Raw genomic sequence first — 15774 nt, forward strand, 5'->3', positions numbered from 1 at the left:
CCAAGATCTGGTGACTTAGTAAGCCATCAACTTTCACTGAGATGGGGCAGAACACATTTATCTTATCTTTGCCACACATGCAGATAAAAGTCAGGTGGAGGATGGGATGCCTTGGCTTTTTTATGGCAATATGTTTGTGATGAATGCATTTAATGGGCATACACCTCTCAATAATATGTCTTTTGATGTGGTAGCCATGTGGGTCCAATTTCATAAACTACCACTGGTTGGAATGTCCAAAGATTTTGGAAAAAAGTTAGGGAGTTCGATAGGGGTAGTGGAGGCTGTTGAAGTGGATACTGATGATGTGGGGTGGGGCTTCTCTCTGCATGTGAAAGTCTTATTAGATTTGAAAAAGCCATTGGTTAGGGGTAGAATTGTGTTGTTGCAAGGTGTGAAGACATGGGTCCCAATATAGTATGAAAAACTTCCAAGATTCTGCCTGTAGTGTGGCTGTGTGATCCATGATAAATCAGGATGTCCATCTTCTACTGCTGTGAGAACGGATAAGGTGGGGACAAGATTGATGATAATTCAAAAAGTAACGGTGGATCATCTTCTGATCACTCAGTTATGGGGAGCGGAAATGTAGGAGATACGCCACTAATATCAAGGAGGGATAAGGGCCAGTCAGTTGAGATTCATGAGTTAAATGAAAGGGAGCAATTACAGATGGATCATGGGATGTTAATGCCGCATCTGGTGGAAGATAACGGTTATAACAGACTTTTGAATGCTGGGAGGGAAGGTATTAGTGAAATGGGCTATGGGCGCTCTCTACAAGCCCAAGCACACATGGAGTTTTCGGCCCAAAAAACTTTACAGACGCTATCAAAAAATTCCTCTCGTAATACAAGGAAGGAGCGTGCTCGTAAATCTAATTTGCCTGCTTCTACTCAGCCTTTGATCTCTGGTAGCAAACGAACCTTGGAAGACTAAGTGAGTGGCATGTCTACTTGAGTGGAGGTCAAGAAAAGTAGAAGGACAGAAGTTTTAGATGAAATGAATTTGCAAAACATATCAGAAGAAGTTATTTTGGATGTAGACCAAACAAAGTTGACATCGGCAAGGGCTGTGCTGACCCCGATGAGGCTCCTAAGTTGGAACTCCCGTGAGCTTAGAAACCCACGAGGGTTCAAGCTCTCTCTGATTTAGTTAGAGAGAAAGATCCCAAGGTCTTGTTCTTGTAAGAGACTAGACTACATGAAAGGGTGATGACAAGATTAAAATATCGTTTGGGGTTTGAAAACTGTTTGTCTGTTAGTAGTGAAGGAAGGAGTGGAGGTATTGCTTTGTATTGGAAGCATGACATCAATGTGATTATAACAAATTTCTCTCGATATCACATTAATGCTTCTATTTAGGACAAGACATATTCTTCTGGTCTATGGGTTTTTACTGGGGTGTATGGCCATCCTGAAGCAAATAAAAGACAAGAAACTTGGAACCTATTGAGATCTCTTAAGGTATCAAGAGATGAAGGGTCGCTGTTGATGGGAAATTTCAATGAAATATTAAATTAAGCCTAACTAAGAAGTTGGGAGGGGGGGGGGGGAGGGGGGGGGGGGGGAGAGAACATAAAGACTTATGCAAGATTTTAGAGAGGTGTTGGATGAATGTGAGTTGTTGTATCTGGGTTTTCATGGTGCACCAATCACTTGGTGTAATAAGAGGGAACCTGCATTTTGTATAAGTGAGAGACTGGATTGTTGTTTGGCAAACTTGAAATGGAAATCCATGTTTCCAATGGTTTGTGTTAGACATAGTAATGTTGCTTATTCTAACCATGTCCCAATAAACCTGCACATACAGAATGACATACCACTGAGAAGAAGTAAGAAGTTATTTTGTTTTGAGGCTATGTGGGAGGAGGATGCAGGGTGTAAAACTGTTATTGAAAATGCTTGAGGGGGGTGATGGAGATAGAAGTATGGAAGGTGTAATGAGGCAGCTTAAAAGATGTGGGGAGCAATTAGACTCATGGAATAGACGAAGCTTTGTCAATGTTCAAAAGAATTTAAAGAAGACCAAATTGCAGTTTCAATTAATTCAAGAATCTGATCCAAGAGGACATAATCAAGAGGAGATTAAAATGGCTCGTGCAAAGGTGCATAAGTGGTTAGAAAGGGGGGAGATAATGTGGAAACAAAGATCAAGAGTCTTATGGCTAACTGATGGGGATAAAACACATCTTTCTTTCACCATAAGGCTTCACAGAGAAGGGTTAGAAACTTGATCTAGGGTATACGTGACTCCTCAGGGAATTGGCAAGTGGATGAAGCTAGAGATGAAGTGATCGTCGATTATTTTCAAACTCTTTTTACTGCTTCAGCTGAAAGAGGCAGTCTGTAATTTCTTGACAGATTGAGGGGAAGGGTGACTACTAAGATGAAGGAAAAGCTTGATATGGAAGTAGCTGAAGAAGTAGAAGTAGCCCTCAAGGAAATGCATCCCACCAAAGCACCTAGACTAGATGGTATGGCCCCTTTGTTTTATCAAAAGTATTGGTCTATTGTGGGTAGGGATGTTACAAATGCCGTCTTGAATGCTCTTAACAGTGGTACATTTCCTACTCAATTAAATCATACTTTTGTTACCTTAATACCAAAGAAAAAGAAAGTTGAGTTGGTTTCTGATTTTAGGTCAATAAGCCTCTGTAATGTGGTTTATAAGTTGGTTCTAAAGTGCTAGCAAATTGACTAAAGAGTATTCTTCCTGATCTGATCTCCAAGTCTCAGTGTGCATTTGTTCTAGGCAAGTTGATTATTGACAATGTCTTTATTGCATATGAGCTAGTCCATTTCATTAGCAATAAGAGGCAAGGGAAGAATGGCTTCATGTCACTCAAACTTGACATGAGTAAAGCCTATGATCAAATTGAATGGGAATTTCTTGAAAGTGTGATGCTAAAAATGGGGCTTGGTGTTAAGTGGATTGATTTAATTATGCATTGTGTAAAATCAGTTTCATTCTCTACATTGGTGAATGGAGAACCTAAGGGATCAATTTTTCCTAGCAGAGGTCTCAGGCAAGGGGATCTCATTTCCCTTTACCTATTCTTACTTTGTACTGAGGGCCTAATCTCATTCTTACAACAAGCTGATGTGGTTGGTGCAGTGGAAGGAATTCGACTCTGTAGAGAGAAAATCCTTCGTTAAGGTCTTAGGATCAGATTTAACAATAAGTGAACTATTGGACGAGGAAACCAAGGAGTGGAAGAGGGAGTTGGTAGATGAGATCTTTAACAAGGAAGAAGCAATATAAATCATAAGCATCCCGAGAAGTAGGCTGGAAGCTTAAGATAAACTAATCTGGGGGTTTACAAAAGATGGTAGATTTATTGTGAGAAATTCCTATCACTTGGCACAAGGAATTAGGAGACAAAAGGTGGGTGAAACTTCTAAAGAATGGGAGATGGAAGATATGTAGAAGAAGTTCATGTGGGGCTTAAACATTTCTGGTGTGGCAAGGCACTTCATTTGGAGGGCAGGAAATGATCTTCTTCCAACTAGGTATTATCTGTGTAGAAAGAAAATTATTGATTGTGACACGTGCCCTATATGTCTGAATGGAGCTAAAACAGTTTCTCAAGTTTTGTGGAGTTGCCCTGTAGTTTCTAATGTATGGGGGGCGAGGAGAAGTCCACTTCGGCAATGGTCAAGCTATGGGGAGAACTTCTTAACACTGTGGGAGGATCTGTGTAGGGTTTTAAAGAAGGATCAACTTGAAGTCATTGTGGTAATAATGAGAAGCATATGGCACAGGAGAAATTTGTTCATCTTTGAAGAAACATTCTCAGCTCCTCAAAAGGTGTTGATTACAACTATGGACAACTTGGAAGAATTTTATCAAGTCCAGATGGGACAAGAGAAGAAGCAACACGGGAGAGTGGTGGAGGAAACAGCTCAAAGCTGGCAGAGACCCGAGAAAGATTGTTGCAAAGCAAACTTTGATGCGACAATTGACTGTAAAAATCAAACAATGGGAATTGGAGTGATTGTTAGAGATGGTAATGGTGAAATATTGACTGCTTTGCATGAACAACGCCATGGACTATATAAAGTTGATGCACCAGTGTATGGCTCTTTGGAAGGCCATGGAGATGAGCACAGAATTGGGTTTCAAAAGAGTTTTGTTTGAAGGTGATGCTAAGAATATTATAAAAGCTGTACAGAATACTAAAGATGATTGGTCCATAGTTGGACAGATTATAGAAGATATAAAAGAAAATATTTTAATTACCATACTGATTGGGCAATTGTATTTACAGAGAGAAATGAATGGGATAGCACATAAATTAGCCAAGATGGCTTTAGGTAAGGAGGGATCTCACTGTTAGGTTGAGGAGGGGCCCATAGCAATTAACAATTTGGTTCGATCTGATAAACTCTGTAATGTTGGTCCAGTTGATACGTAAATGAAGTTTCTTTTGCTTTGATTAAAAAAATTCCAACTATATATTCAACAAGAGAAGTCGTTGCAGTCACAAAAAGACTTTCACAAAAATAAACTCACAAATTACCATAACTTTATATGGTATATTAGATCTCTAGTATACCAATATAATGTATCACACCAAACGACATTAATTTATAAATATACTTTTATTAAATTTATTTGTGGGTAAGCATTTCTCATCCAACAATATCAATCTCAAGAGAGAAGTTTTGGTAAGATGTAATCATGTAAATTAAGAACTCAAAACCCAATAATCTTTTTGGATCACTCTCAAAGTTGCCATCATCCAATAATTATTCAATACGTGTGAGATTCACAAACTACACATTCTTAGGGTTCACGTAAGATGCAAATCAGATGAGACATGAAAAGTATGTGCAGATAAGTATGTGCATCGATTATAAATGATACCATGGTTCATATTAATATCCGATCGTCTACTATTCTTTTGGGCTTGCTTTTGGATGTACCTCTAGTGAACAAACATCGTGCATGTACAAGGGGTAACTATATACATGTGACGTACCAATATTTCCCCAACGTTAAGAAACTGATTTCATGACGTTGGTGGGAATTTAATTAGGCAAGACCAAATCCGAGTTCTCAAGAGAGCAGCTCGCATATTAAATTGATGTGAATTATATCTTATGAGCTTATAGCACCATTCAATCCGCTCATGAGTTTATCTAAGCTTGATAACATTAAAAAGAGACGGTCGAGAATCTTATATCAAAAGGACGAACGCCAATGAAGGAGGAGGAGAAAGAGTAGGAGCTAATTCGGACGGAATCGGATGATTACGATATTGATATTAAAAATTATATTTTAAACTTACAAAACTCTCGTTTTTTTTTTTTTTTTTTTTAACTCGAGAGCTGGCGAATAAACAAGAAAATCGAAAATAATAATAAAAATAATGTCATGTACAAGTTTACAACATGCATTTTTTCCTTTTTTTAAAGAAAAAGTGGGGTAAAAAAAAAAAAAAAAAACTTTTACATGTGGAGTACTTGTACAAGAATTGCACGCCCAGATCGTGCATAACTCATTTTCCTTTATCAAACTTATATTCCTTCATGTGTTATTACAAGAGAGAGAACCATTTGAACTAGAACTCTTGGCAACAAGTCAGAGATGCTGCCAAACACAACTTAGATATATATATATATATATATATATATATATATATATATATATATAACAAAAAACAGAAGAACTGATGATTCTAATAGTTACAAGTTTCAACAGGAATTAAGAAAACGTGGATAACTTGATGTTCTTTACATCTAGAGAGCAAGACAGCCAGCCTCCATGGACGTACAGCCTTCAACATCATGCATCCTCCATACAGAGAATCTGATTCCCCTTGAACGGGAAAAAAAGTGCCTTATCTCAAGCGCTAGCTTTTCACTGAACTTGACATCCAAAGATGTAAGATTCAAACAAGCTAGCACTCATTATAATGCGCAGACAAAATCACCGCTTGTCTCCATATCGTCTGTGTCACCATCTGCTTCTAGTTCATCGAAATCCATGCTGCCTCCAACAATATTCCCACCAACTTTGGGCCCCAAACCAGGGTTCCTAGCCTCTTGAATAATTGACAGTATTTCTTCAATATTTTGGGATGACTCACTTTCGCCATTATTATAATGCAAGCCGCTTTCATTTTCTTCCATGAACTCTACTGGCAAGTCCTTCAAGAACCAGGGATGCTTCTTAATTTCTGGGATGGTTATTCTCTGCACAAAAGGCAAATTAAATCATCAGTAAGAGGGAAGAATTATATATGAAGGACTAAAACATTGATCTGTTAATTATACCTTTTCAGGGTTAGCTACAAAGATTCGAGATAGAAGATGTCTGCATTCCCTGGATATACGAATATACTCTGGAATTGAATAGTGGACGCTAAGAATCCTCTGCCATAAAGCATGCAGTTAGCATATTATTTGAAATCAAAACACAGCAAGCTGGATGCATCTGGGTAATTGGATGGTCATGAACTAAAATAATTGGTACCAAATTAAACTAACCTGAAGGGTTTTTCTGAAATTACTTGGATCTTCGGGATCTTCAAAGGGATAAGATCCAACCAGCATCACATATAGGGTTACCCCACAAGACCAAACATCTGCAATCTATATATGTATTTTCAAGGACGAAAAAGTTATCACGAATCCATGATTCATTAATCTAGTGACTAAAGTTGATAAAGCGAAAACGACGAAAACTCTAGAAATAAAGTCATCAGAAAGGAATAAAATTTACTTTCCCGTCGTATTCTTTCTTTGACAAGACCTCCGGTGCAATATAAGCCGGTGTTCCGACGGTAGATTTGGGTTGAGAATGTAATACAGATGACTGCGAAATGAGGTAGAATTTTTTAGTATCTTGGTTTGATGAGATCCTAATTCACTCATGAACATTTAAAAATCAGTTAGTTCACTGCCTTGGAATAGCCAAAGTCACATATTTTGAGACGCGGAGCCGAACTTCCATCTAGAAGTGTGTTTTCCAACTTCAAATCTCTATGACAAATTTCCTGGGAAAATTAGAAGAAAAGAAAATGCAAGAAACATATTATATTCGAATCAACAAGAGGTACTGCAACGTCCATATATATTTTTCAAAACATAAAAGGTACGGTAAAAGAATTGTACGTACCATCGAATGGCAGTAACTCACTCCCGAAATAAGCTGTTGAAAGAAATATCTTGCCTGATACAAACAAACGTAAAGAAACAACAAAGAAGAACAAAACTTAATTGCAAATACCATGTATGGAGCGAGCTAGAAATCCAACTTATAAAGAAATATCGATCTTCTCCTATCCATCATGTTCATTCCATTAATTACCTCATCCTCGCTGAATCTACCAGCATTACATATTCTCTCAAATAGTTCTCCTCCAGCTGCATATTCCATGATTATGGCTAAATGAGTTGGTGTTATCTGCACCTGCAACAAAAAAGGCTCCAACTTTGCTCTCCATATATATATATATATATATATATATATATATATATATCCATATAGAACTTAAAAAATAAAAAGGTAGAAATAAGCATTTATCATTTGTACGTGTCCCATATTATTATTTTTTTCTCGAATTTTTTTTTTTTTCTTATGGTATGAATTATATGTACTGCGCGCGAAATTTACTGTAGTTTATTAGATTCTAAAGTAGTTGGGCATGCAGGTGGGGTGCCAAGTGTATTAATTGTGAGGTATCTATCGATTGGTTATATATAATATATATGTTCCACGCACCAAACGCAAAGTGGGTGGGCCATTGGAAATGTACCGTGGCTTGAGATCAACTCAATTATTATCAAGTCAATATGTGTGTGTATGTCTATATATATATATATATATATATATATATATATATATATATATATGCCAGTGATCTTTCGTTTGTCTTGCTTGGCAACTCAATAATTACGTAAATTTGTGAGTGTCGTTTAGTAATCAAAACATGCATTAATGGGAATTGATCTAAAACTTCTAATTAATAACCATTTATTTTAATTCTTAATAATATATTTTATTATATTGAAAAACAAAAAAACAAAAAAAACAAAAAATCAGATGTAATATGCGTAATTCAAGATTAAAAAAAAAAAAATCAGCGTATCCATAATTATTCTCTAGATAGATAACAGAATTAAGGAGGGATTGAATAGACCAAACGGATGATTGAGAAAAGTGTAGTAAATTTAATTTTTTTTTAAAAAAGAGATTAGAAATTAAATAGACTAAAGTCATGTACTTCCATAATGGTGCATCGAGAGTTTAAGCTTCTCTTCCAATAATTTAGGTTCAGCCATGTTAGAAGACAATAATATATTACATCCTAAAAAAACTCTCTCTTCATTCAACTACAAGGAATAATCAATGAGCAACCCAGATGAAGAAATTTTAAAGGAAAAATGGCAAATCATAAAGCTGTAGTACTGTAAAACAGTAATTATAATATAATTATACCTCCTTAAATCTTATTATATTTGGATGCTTCAAGGATCTGTGATTCACTATCTCCCTCTGTACATGCTCATCAATCTGCCCAACGAAGAGAATTAGCAATATACGTGAAGAAACCAGAAACCCTTTTCAAAACTCAGAAAGCAGCTTGTAAACAACAAGTACTTTGGTTTTCCAAAACAAAGATGAAAAGCTAAGCTAACACCTTTTGGCCTCTCTCAATATACTTGACAGCGTAGAGCTCACCACTCCATTTATCCCTGACTAGCTTTGCCACCCCGAAGTTCCCTGACCCAATCTCCTTCAGTATCTCATATCGCTCCATTTTTTTCTTTTTTCTTTTCAAAGAAATCTCTCTCCGTCTGCGTTATCTTTCACTCTCTTTCTATTTGTTTGCTTCGAGAATCTTCATGATTTCGAGGCTTCCATTTGCTTAAAAAGCTGCTGAGATGATTGGGTTCTAGGGCCTTGCCTGCAGACACCTTTGGAACTTTCAAATAAAGTCTTCAGGAGCGAGGGACAAGGAGGAGGACCAGGGAGCATACGTGGCTTAATGCTAGAGGCTAGATTTTCCAGCGGAACTCAATTATAACTGTGAGTCCTTATCTTCTGTCTCGCGTCTACCAAAAACTGTATAAAATCGCTCTCAAAGATGACAACGTGCCAGCAATGGCTGTATTGGTAATTAAGAACAAATTTCGTTGACAGAAGTTTGGTCACTTTGTATACTAAAGAGCGGAGCTAAAGCGAGTATTTAAGGTGTAATACTCTCACATCTGTGGAGTTTTTGGTCCAAAAAAGAAGACCAAACAAAAGGGGTTATTGAGGGCTTACGAGCAGAGGAGAAAACTGACGCAAGGTAGCACAGAAAAGCGCCGTGGACGGTTGAGAGGAAAGGACAGAAGGAGAAGTGAATGCAATTTATTGGTGGGCTCCACTTGGACTGGGATGTTTTCAAGGTTGCTCATCCTGCTCGCAAAGCGTGCAATGCCGTTAATAAACGATTAGATAAAAAAATAAAAAGGTGGAAAAGCTCACAGACGGTCGGGCGAGTTCACCATTTTTACACCAGCCATTGAGAATTTGGTATGTAAGAGACTTAGCAAATTATATTTTACACTTACATTCATTAAATTACATTTTTCGATTTATTCTCCCCTCCCCTCTATGTCTCTCTCTCCCTACCCATACTTAGGGGTGTAACCGGTTTGATCCAGTTCGATTTTGAAAAAAATTTAAAATCGAACAGATATGTATCGGTTTTATATTTTTTAAAACCGATTATGCACTGGTTACCCTCCTAAATCTGTACTTTCGGTTTTACTAGTTTCCGATCCAGTCCAGTCCAATTTTTCGATTTTTTTAAAATGTAAGTTTCACAATTTGTCATTAAAAATTTGTTTATAAAAAATAAAAATAAAAAAATTGATTTATACTTTTATTAAGATATTAGACTATATAATAGTATTAATATTAAACTATTGGTATAGTTATAAGTTATATATTAGTATTAGTTATAAACTATATATTTAATATTAGTATTAGTTATAAACTTTTAGTAAAAGCTTGTAATATTAATTACAAGTATAACTATAGCCATTAGTCTATATTAGACTATTAGTATTAGTTATAAACTTTTAGTGATTTAGTATTAACATTTTATGTAATAATTTATAAATTATAATAACAAATTATTTCATATATGTCACCACATCTTCCAACTTAAGGTCTTGCATCGAGTGCACATCCACTAAAGTGAACTCATGATTCACCTTAGGATTAAGACACTAAGACCTTAGTCTTACTCTTCTTACTAACCACATTCGACGCATGATTCCGAGCGATGGAATCACGCATCTCAATCCTAACAATACACCTGTCACTACCTTCATGCACTTTAACCCATACTAAAACCTCATTCACATCTATACAAGCTATACGGCTCTAAGCCAACTCTGAGGCTTAAGTATTGTGTAACTGTGTCAATGACAGATTACCCATTACATATGGTGAATCCGTCCGGCACGTGTCTAACCAGATTACACATGTACCTTACCCCTTTTATCACCTGAAACCAACATATAACATGTTGATCACCTGCTCGTAGGGACAAGGACCATACTCCGATACCAACCTTCTCTTAACCCGGCTAGCATGACTCTTCACGCTACCCGTCCCTTTTGACAGTTCATTTCAACCTTAACATGACAAGGCTCCATTCACCATCACGCCTTATATCACGTCATATAGCTCGAGACTACACCCGAGCTATACCATGACCTTGTCACGTCACCTGACAATCCCGCTATGTTATTCTTACATCAACTCCTTAACTCATCACGAGTACAGTTCCTCACGTACTCCTGTCACATCGTGACATCTCGTCACTTTCCTGCTACACCATTTCTACAATAACTCATCACACATCATAAGCACGACTATCATGAACCACATCACTTCGTGACGTTGCCCAGTCATGCTTCGACTGCGCATTCTTACACTTATTCTACTACTTCACGCATGCTCCTAGCCATAAGTCCATCACTGTGACACTTGTCACCTCAGACTACAGGCTACGCCATATCTACTTCGGGACACTGTTTCACAACTCACGACACTATTCACCACGTTTTACACTCATCATCACACAACTATCATTATCTCTGCGACACGCCACACGGAGTGTCGCTGCCTCGTGGAGTACACTCCACGTATACTCCATTTTCACATGCTACAACCTATCATCAATATGGCATACCCGCCATACGATGCATCACTCTGCCACATGGAGTACACTTCGTGTGTACTCCCTTCATACACTCTACGCCATATCACCACTATGGCATACCTGTCATATGGTGCATCACTCCACCACATGGAGTACACTTCACGCGTACTCCATTCACACACGTTACGCCACATCACCATTATGGCATACCCGCCATATGGTGCATCACTCCACCACATAGAGTACACTACACGTGTACACTCTTCACATACGTTATGCCACACAAAGTACACGGTACACTCCACGTGTACTCTTCCCATTCCACAATACGCCAGGAGGGTATATTTTACATATACTTTCCTTATCCTACACTACGTCACATCACCATTATGGCATACCTGCCATATAGTGCGTCACTCCACCACATAGAGTACACTTCACGTATACTCCATTTTCACATGCTACAACCTACCATCAATATGGCATACCCGCCATACGGTGCATCTCTCCACCACATAGAGTACACTCCACATGTACTCTCTTCACACACGTTACGCCACATCACCATTATGGCATACCTGCCATATGGTGCGTCACTCCACCACATGGAGTACACTTCACGCGTACTCCATTCACACACAACGCCATACAGAGTACACTCTACGTGTACTCTTCCCATTCCACAATACGCCAGGAGAGTATATTCTACATATACTCTCCTTATCTCACACTACCCTATACACAGAGTACACTCAGCGTGTACTGCTCCCACTCCACATGCCACATCACCAATACAGCACATACTCCACAATCACATTACACCACACAGTCCACAACACTGCACAACACAATTCTCCACTACGCTCCACACTTCACAGTGCACTACACAAATAAGCCCAACATTTCACTACACAGAATGCCCAACACTTCACAGCACAACACATCTTACTACACAGCAACTCCACTAATACTAACAGCACAGTCCACAACATAATCAACTAATCAATATCTAACATAAATAACGAGAGATAGAGGGTTATACCATCGACGGGATAACCCGTGCGTTGCTCGCTGATCGTCACAGCCGATGACGTCGGAAAGGTCGTACGTGGTGGTTAACCCACGTACGTTGACTGTTTGGGCGTTTGGATAGCTAAGTGTGGCCTTGGAATGGCTCGTGAAGGCCTTTTGATGGTGGCAAGGAGCGTAACACGGCAGATCTGGCCATGTATAGTGGCGGTCAGTCACGCGCAGTGACTGTCCATCACATGCAGTGGTTACCCACCACATAAAGTGGTGGTTTGGGACCTTGGGTTCAGCTAAGGGAGCTGTGTGGGACTCGTGGTGGCGTCGAGGTGGCGCCATGATGACTCACGGCGGCGGTTCTGGCCGCACAATGGAGGAGAAGTCGTGGGAGAGTAAGAGAGAGTGTGCGTGCATGGGTGGTTGGGTTGGCTTGGTGGTGGCCTGAGGAGGCTCATGAGGGTGGTTACTCGCCGTAGGTGGCAGCGCACGACAGTGGATGTGTGCAACCCGTGCACTTGAGGGAGAGGAAGAAGCCGTGCATGGAGAGAGGCTTCTAGCCATGGGTCACGTGGAGGAAGAAGGGGGAGGCTAGGAGGTGCCTGTGGTGATATCCGGTGGCCAAGGTGGCGCTAGGAGCATCGGTGGCCTTGAAGCCGTGCGAAACCCGTATTTCAAAAGGAGAGAAATCACCTCCAAGGCACGGTGGATTCCCTTCAACTCGAAGAGAAAGCGAGTGTTGAGCTTTTAGTGGATTTTAGAGCATTCTCATTGGTTTGGTTAAATTCATCTTCAAAATTTAGTCAATATAACACTTTTTTACATTTGCCTATTCCATTTAAATTCAATCTCCACATTAGATTAGCCATTTAGTCTTTATATAATAATAAAATATTATTAATTTAATAATTTTTTATTTAATTTATTTGTTTCACATTTTATAATTCTACCAATTTAATATTAATAATAATTATATTCTAATTAAATTAATATTAATATTTATCACATTTAGTAAATATTAAATTAATATTAATAATAATTATATTATAATTAACTTATCATTATAATTAACTTAATAATTAATATTCTAATTAATATTAACTAATTAATTTATTTTTATCACATTTTATATTTAATAATAATAAATTGAACCAAATTTTTTAATTACAAAAAATACCTACATATTTTGTGAGAGAAGTGAGAATTGAATATTTTAATGTTTGGCTAACCTACTGTTCACCTAAAAATTTAGAAAATCACTGCAGCAGAAATATAAAATTTTATAGAGATGCCCAATCCAATGTGATAGTTTTTTTTGTACATATTGGCTAAAGTTTAGCTATCATTAAATTTTGGTCAAGACAATGAGGATGCTCTTAGAGAGAGAGTGTGGGAGAGGCTTGAAGGCAACGGGGGTAGGGGTAGGGGTGTAAATTCAAACTGGAAAACCGGTCCGGACCAGACCGGACCGGTTTTACCAGTTCTTAGAATGCGGAACAGGACTGGAACGCCAACGTATAAGCTCATGTATGCTTTAAAATGAAGTTTTCCACGAACAAACTGTTAACGATGTTTTCTCATGAAAGAAATGTTTTCTCACGAAAATGAATGTTTTCTTATGAACTGAACCGTAAATGAATGTTTTCTCATGAAAGGACTATTAAATGAAAGAAAGAACTGAATGAAAGCTCCGACTCTTTAGAGCTAGCATGAATGAATGAAAGTTCCAGCTCTTTAGAGCTGACATGAATGAAAGAATGAAAAGCAAAGAAATGCATGAAATGTATGAAGATACGTAACGGCCACATGAATGAATGGAAAGGGTACCAATGAATGGGGAGATTGCAATGCCGGGTAAGTAGTACTAGTAGTGCACTCAGTGCTGCCCCTGACTGAAAAGGGATTCCCAACCCATGGCCACGGGCGGAGTCCGGGTCAAAAGGAAGACCGCTAACCCCAACACACGGGGCGTAACAGTGTGTACTGGCCTATGAAAGTGATAAGAAAGAATGCATGTATGTATGTATGTATGTATGTATGAATGCATGTATGCATGTAACGCACGAATGCACGAACTTTTAAGAAATGAAGACATTGACGGGGGAAACGTTTTACAAAAAGAAAGTCAATTTTCAAAGGAAAACCCGTCCAGTAATGTTTTCAACAAACGCACATATGCACGCACACACGTACGTATAGTATGTATGAATTATGAATGCATAAATGAAAACCTATGTTGTTATATTTTAAATGTATGAAGTAATGCTTTCGAGTCTTCGACTCATTTTAGTTTTTATGCATGTCCCTCCCCCCTCACAGGGACGGAATGAGAAGTACGCATCAGGATAGACACGGCCCATGGGGAAGAGCACGGAAGTCTAGGCATGGGTTTTAATCGTACGAGGGAACCCTTTTATTGTAAGATTAATGTTTTTCGCTGTAAATCTCTTTTATTGCAAAAACACTTTTTATTTTATAAACGTAGAGTGTTGCACCCTGGGAAGAAAGTAAAAAGTTTTGACAGTAATTCTCGTCGTCCTTTATGAAAATATTTTACAAAAAGTCCCACCACTAGGACGGGCGTTACAGGTTAGGGTTGACCTATATAGTATAATATACATGTCTTAACATGACACGAACACGACCCATTAACACGATTTGACACGACTACCTCTAATCCTATATTAGTTAAGAAATACTTTATATATTATTTTATTGAACTCCATATAACCATGGATCCTTTAAAAGCATTAATGTGTGACACAATAAAATCTCGTTTCACTTTCATAAAATATAAATAAGCTACAAGCGCTTCTTAGGTAGCTTTGACTGATGCAAGGACGATGGCAGTTTTTCTAAGTCACATGACATTAATAATATAGAAGGAAGCACAATAACATGTTTAGAATTGCAGTGGATGATATAGCTTTTAAATTAAAGCTTATTGTTATAGAGCTTAAAATAATAAACTCTATTAATAAAAATATATTTATGGTTTGGAAATCATATATCGAAAACACTTTCAACATATTATATTTATTTGGAAATAAACTAAAAAAATACTTATTGAGATAGGAATTGTGCAAGTAGGCTTGTGCAAAAAAATTTGTTGGCTCAATCCGTCCGAAATACCCGACCCACCCACCCGATAAGTCGGGTTGAAATGATATGTGGGTTGATCCGATGCAATTCATAGGCGAAACTGTCACCCCCAGTCTTTTGGTTCTTTTCTCAAAAAAAAAAAACCCTAAGCAGCTACCTCTGCCTCTCTCTCTCTCTCACAGACAGTGGCATGGGTCTCTCTCTCTCTCACACACACAGACGACGCCATGGGTCTCTCTCTCTCTCTCTCTCACTCTCTCTCTCTTCGGCCACAGTTCCAAGATCAAGTCAATTTGCTAAGTTATGTTCCATTTATCATGCTCCAAATTTCTTTGCCCTTCCAATATCTCGTTGTTGATAGTATCACATGGATATGTTGGAAGCTCGTTGGTAATTAGGCTATAATACCTCGAGAACTCCCTTGTCATTGGTCATACTCTATTTTCCTAACAAGGAGCTTCCGTTGTGTTCGTTGA

General features: G+C 38.1%; 2 protein-coding genes across 2 annotated transcripts; one reads left to right on the forward strand and one right to left on the reverse strand.

The window, feature by feature from the left end:
- The first annotated feature begins 3438 nt into the window (after positions 1 to 3438).
- On the forward strand, positions 3439 to 4140 carry LOC121249293. Its single transcript, XM_041148000.1, has one exon. The coding sequence runs from the start codon at positions 3439 to 3441 to the stop codon at positions 4138 to 4140; it is 702 nt and encodes a 233-aa protein (XP_041003934.1).
- Positions 4141 to 5593: 1453 nt separating this feature from the next.
- LOC121250805 (serine/threonine-protein kinase SAPK2-like) lies at positions 5594 to 9275 on the reverse strand. The gene is made up of 9 exons (XM_041150025.1): positions 8651 to 9275; positions 8449 to 8523; positions 7318 to 7419; positions 7126 to 7179; positions 6911 to 7003; positions 6730 to 6822; positions 6495 to 6599; positions 6282 to 6380; positions 5594 to 6200 (listed from the first exon to the last, which is right to left on the reverse strand). The coding sequence occupies exons 1-9, from the start codon at positions 8768 to 8770 to the stop codon at positions 5916 to 5918; spliced, it is 1026 nt and encodes a 341-aa protein (XP_041005959.1). The 5' UTR covers positions 8771 to 9275; the 3' UTR covers positions 5594 to 5915.
- Positions 9276 to 15774: the final 6499 nt, after the last annotated feature.

The sequence above is a fragment of the Juglans microcarpa x Juglans regia genome, chromosome 2D (assembly GCF_004785595.1).
Source record: "Juglans microcarpa x Juglans regia isolate MS1-56 chromosome 2D, Jm3101_v1.0, whole genome shotgun sequence".
In the NCBI taxonomy this organism is placed as follows: Eukaryota; Viridiplantae; Streptophyta; class Magnoliopsida; order Fagales; family Juglandaceae; genus Juglans; species Juglans microcarpa x Juglans regia.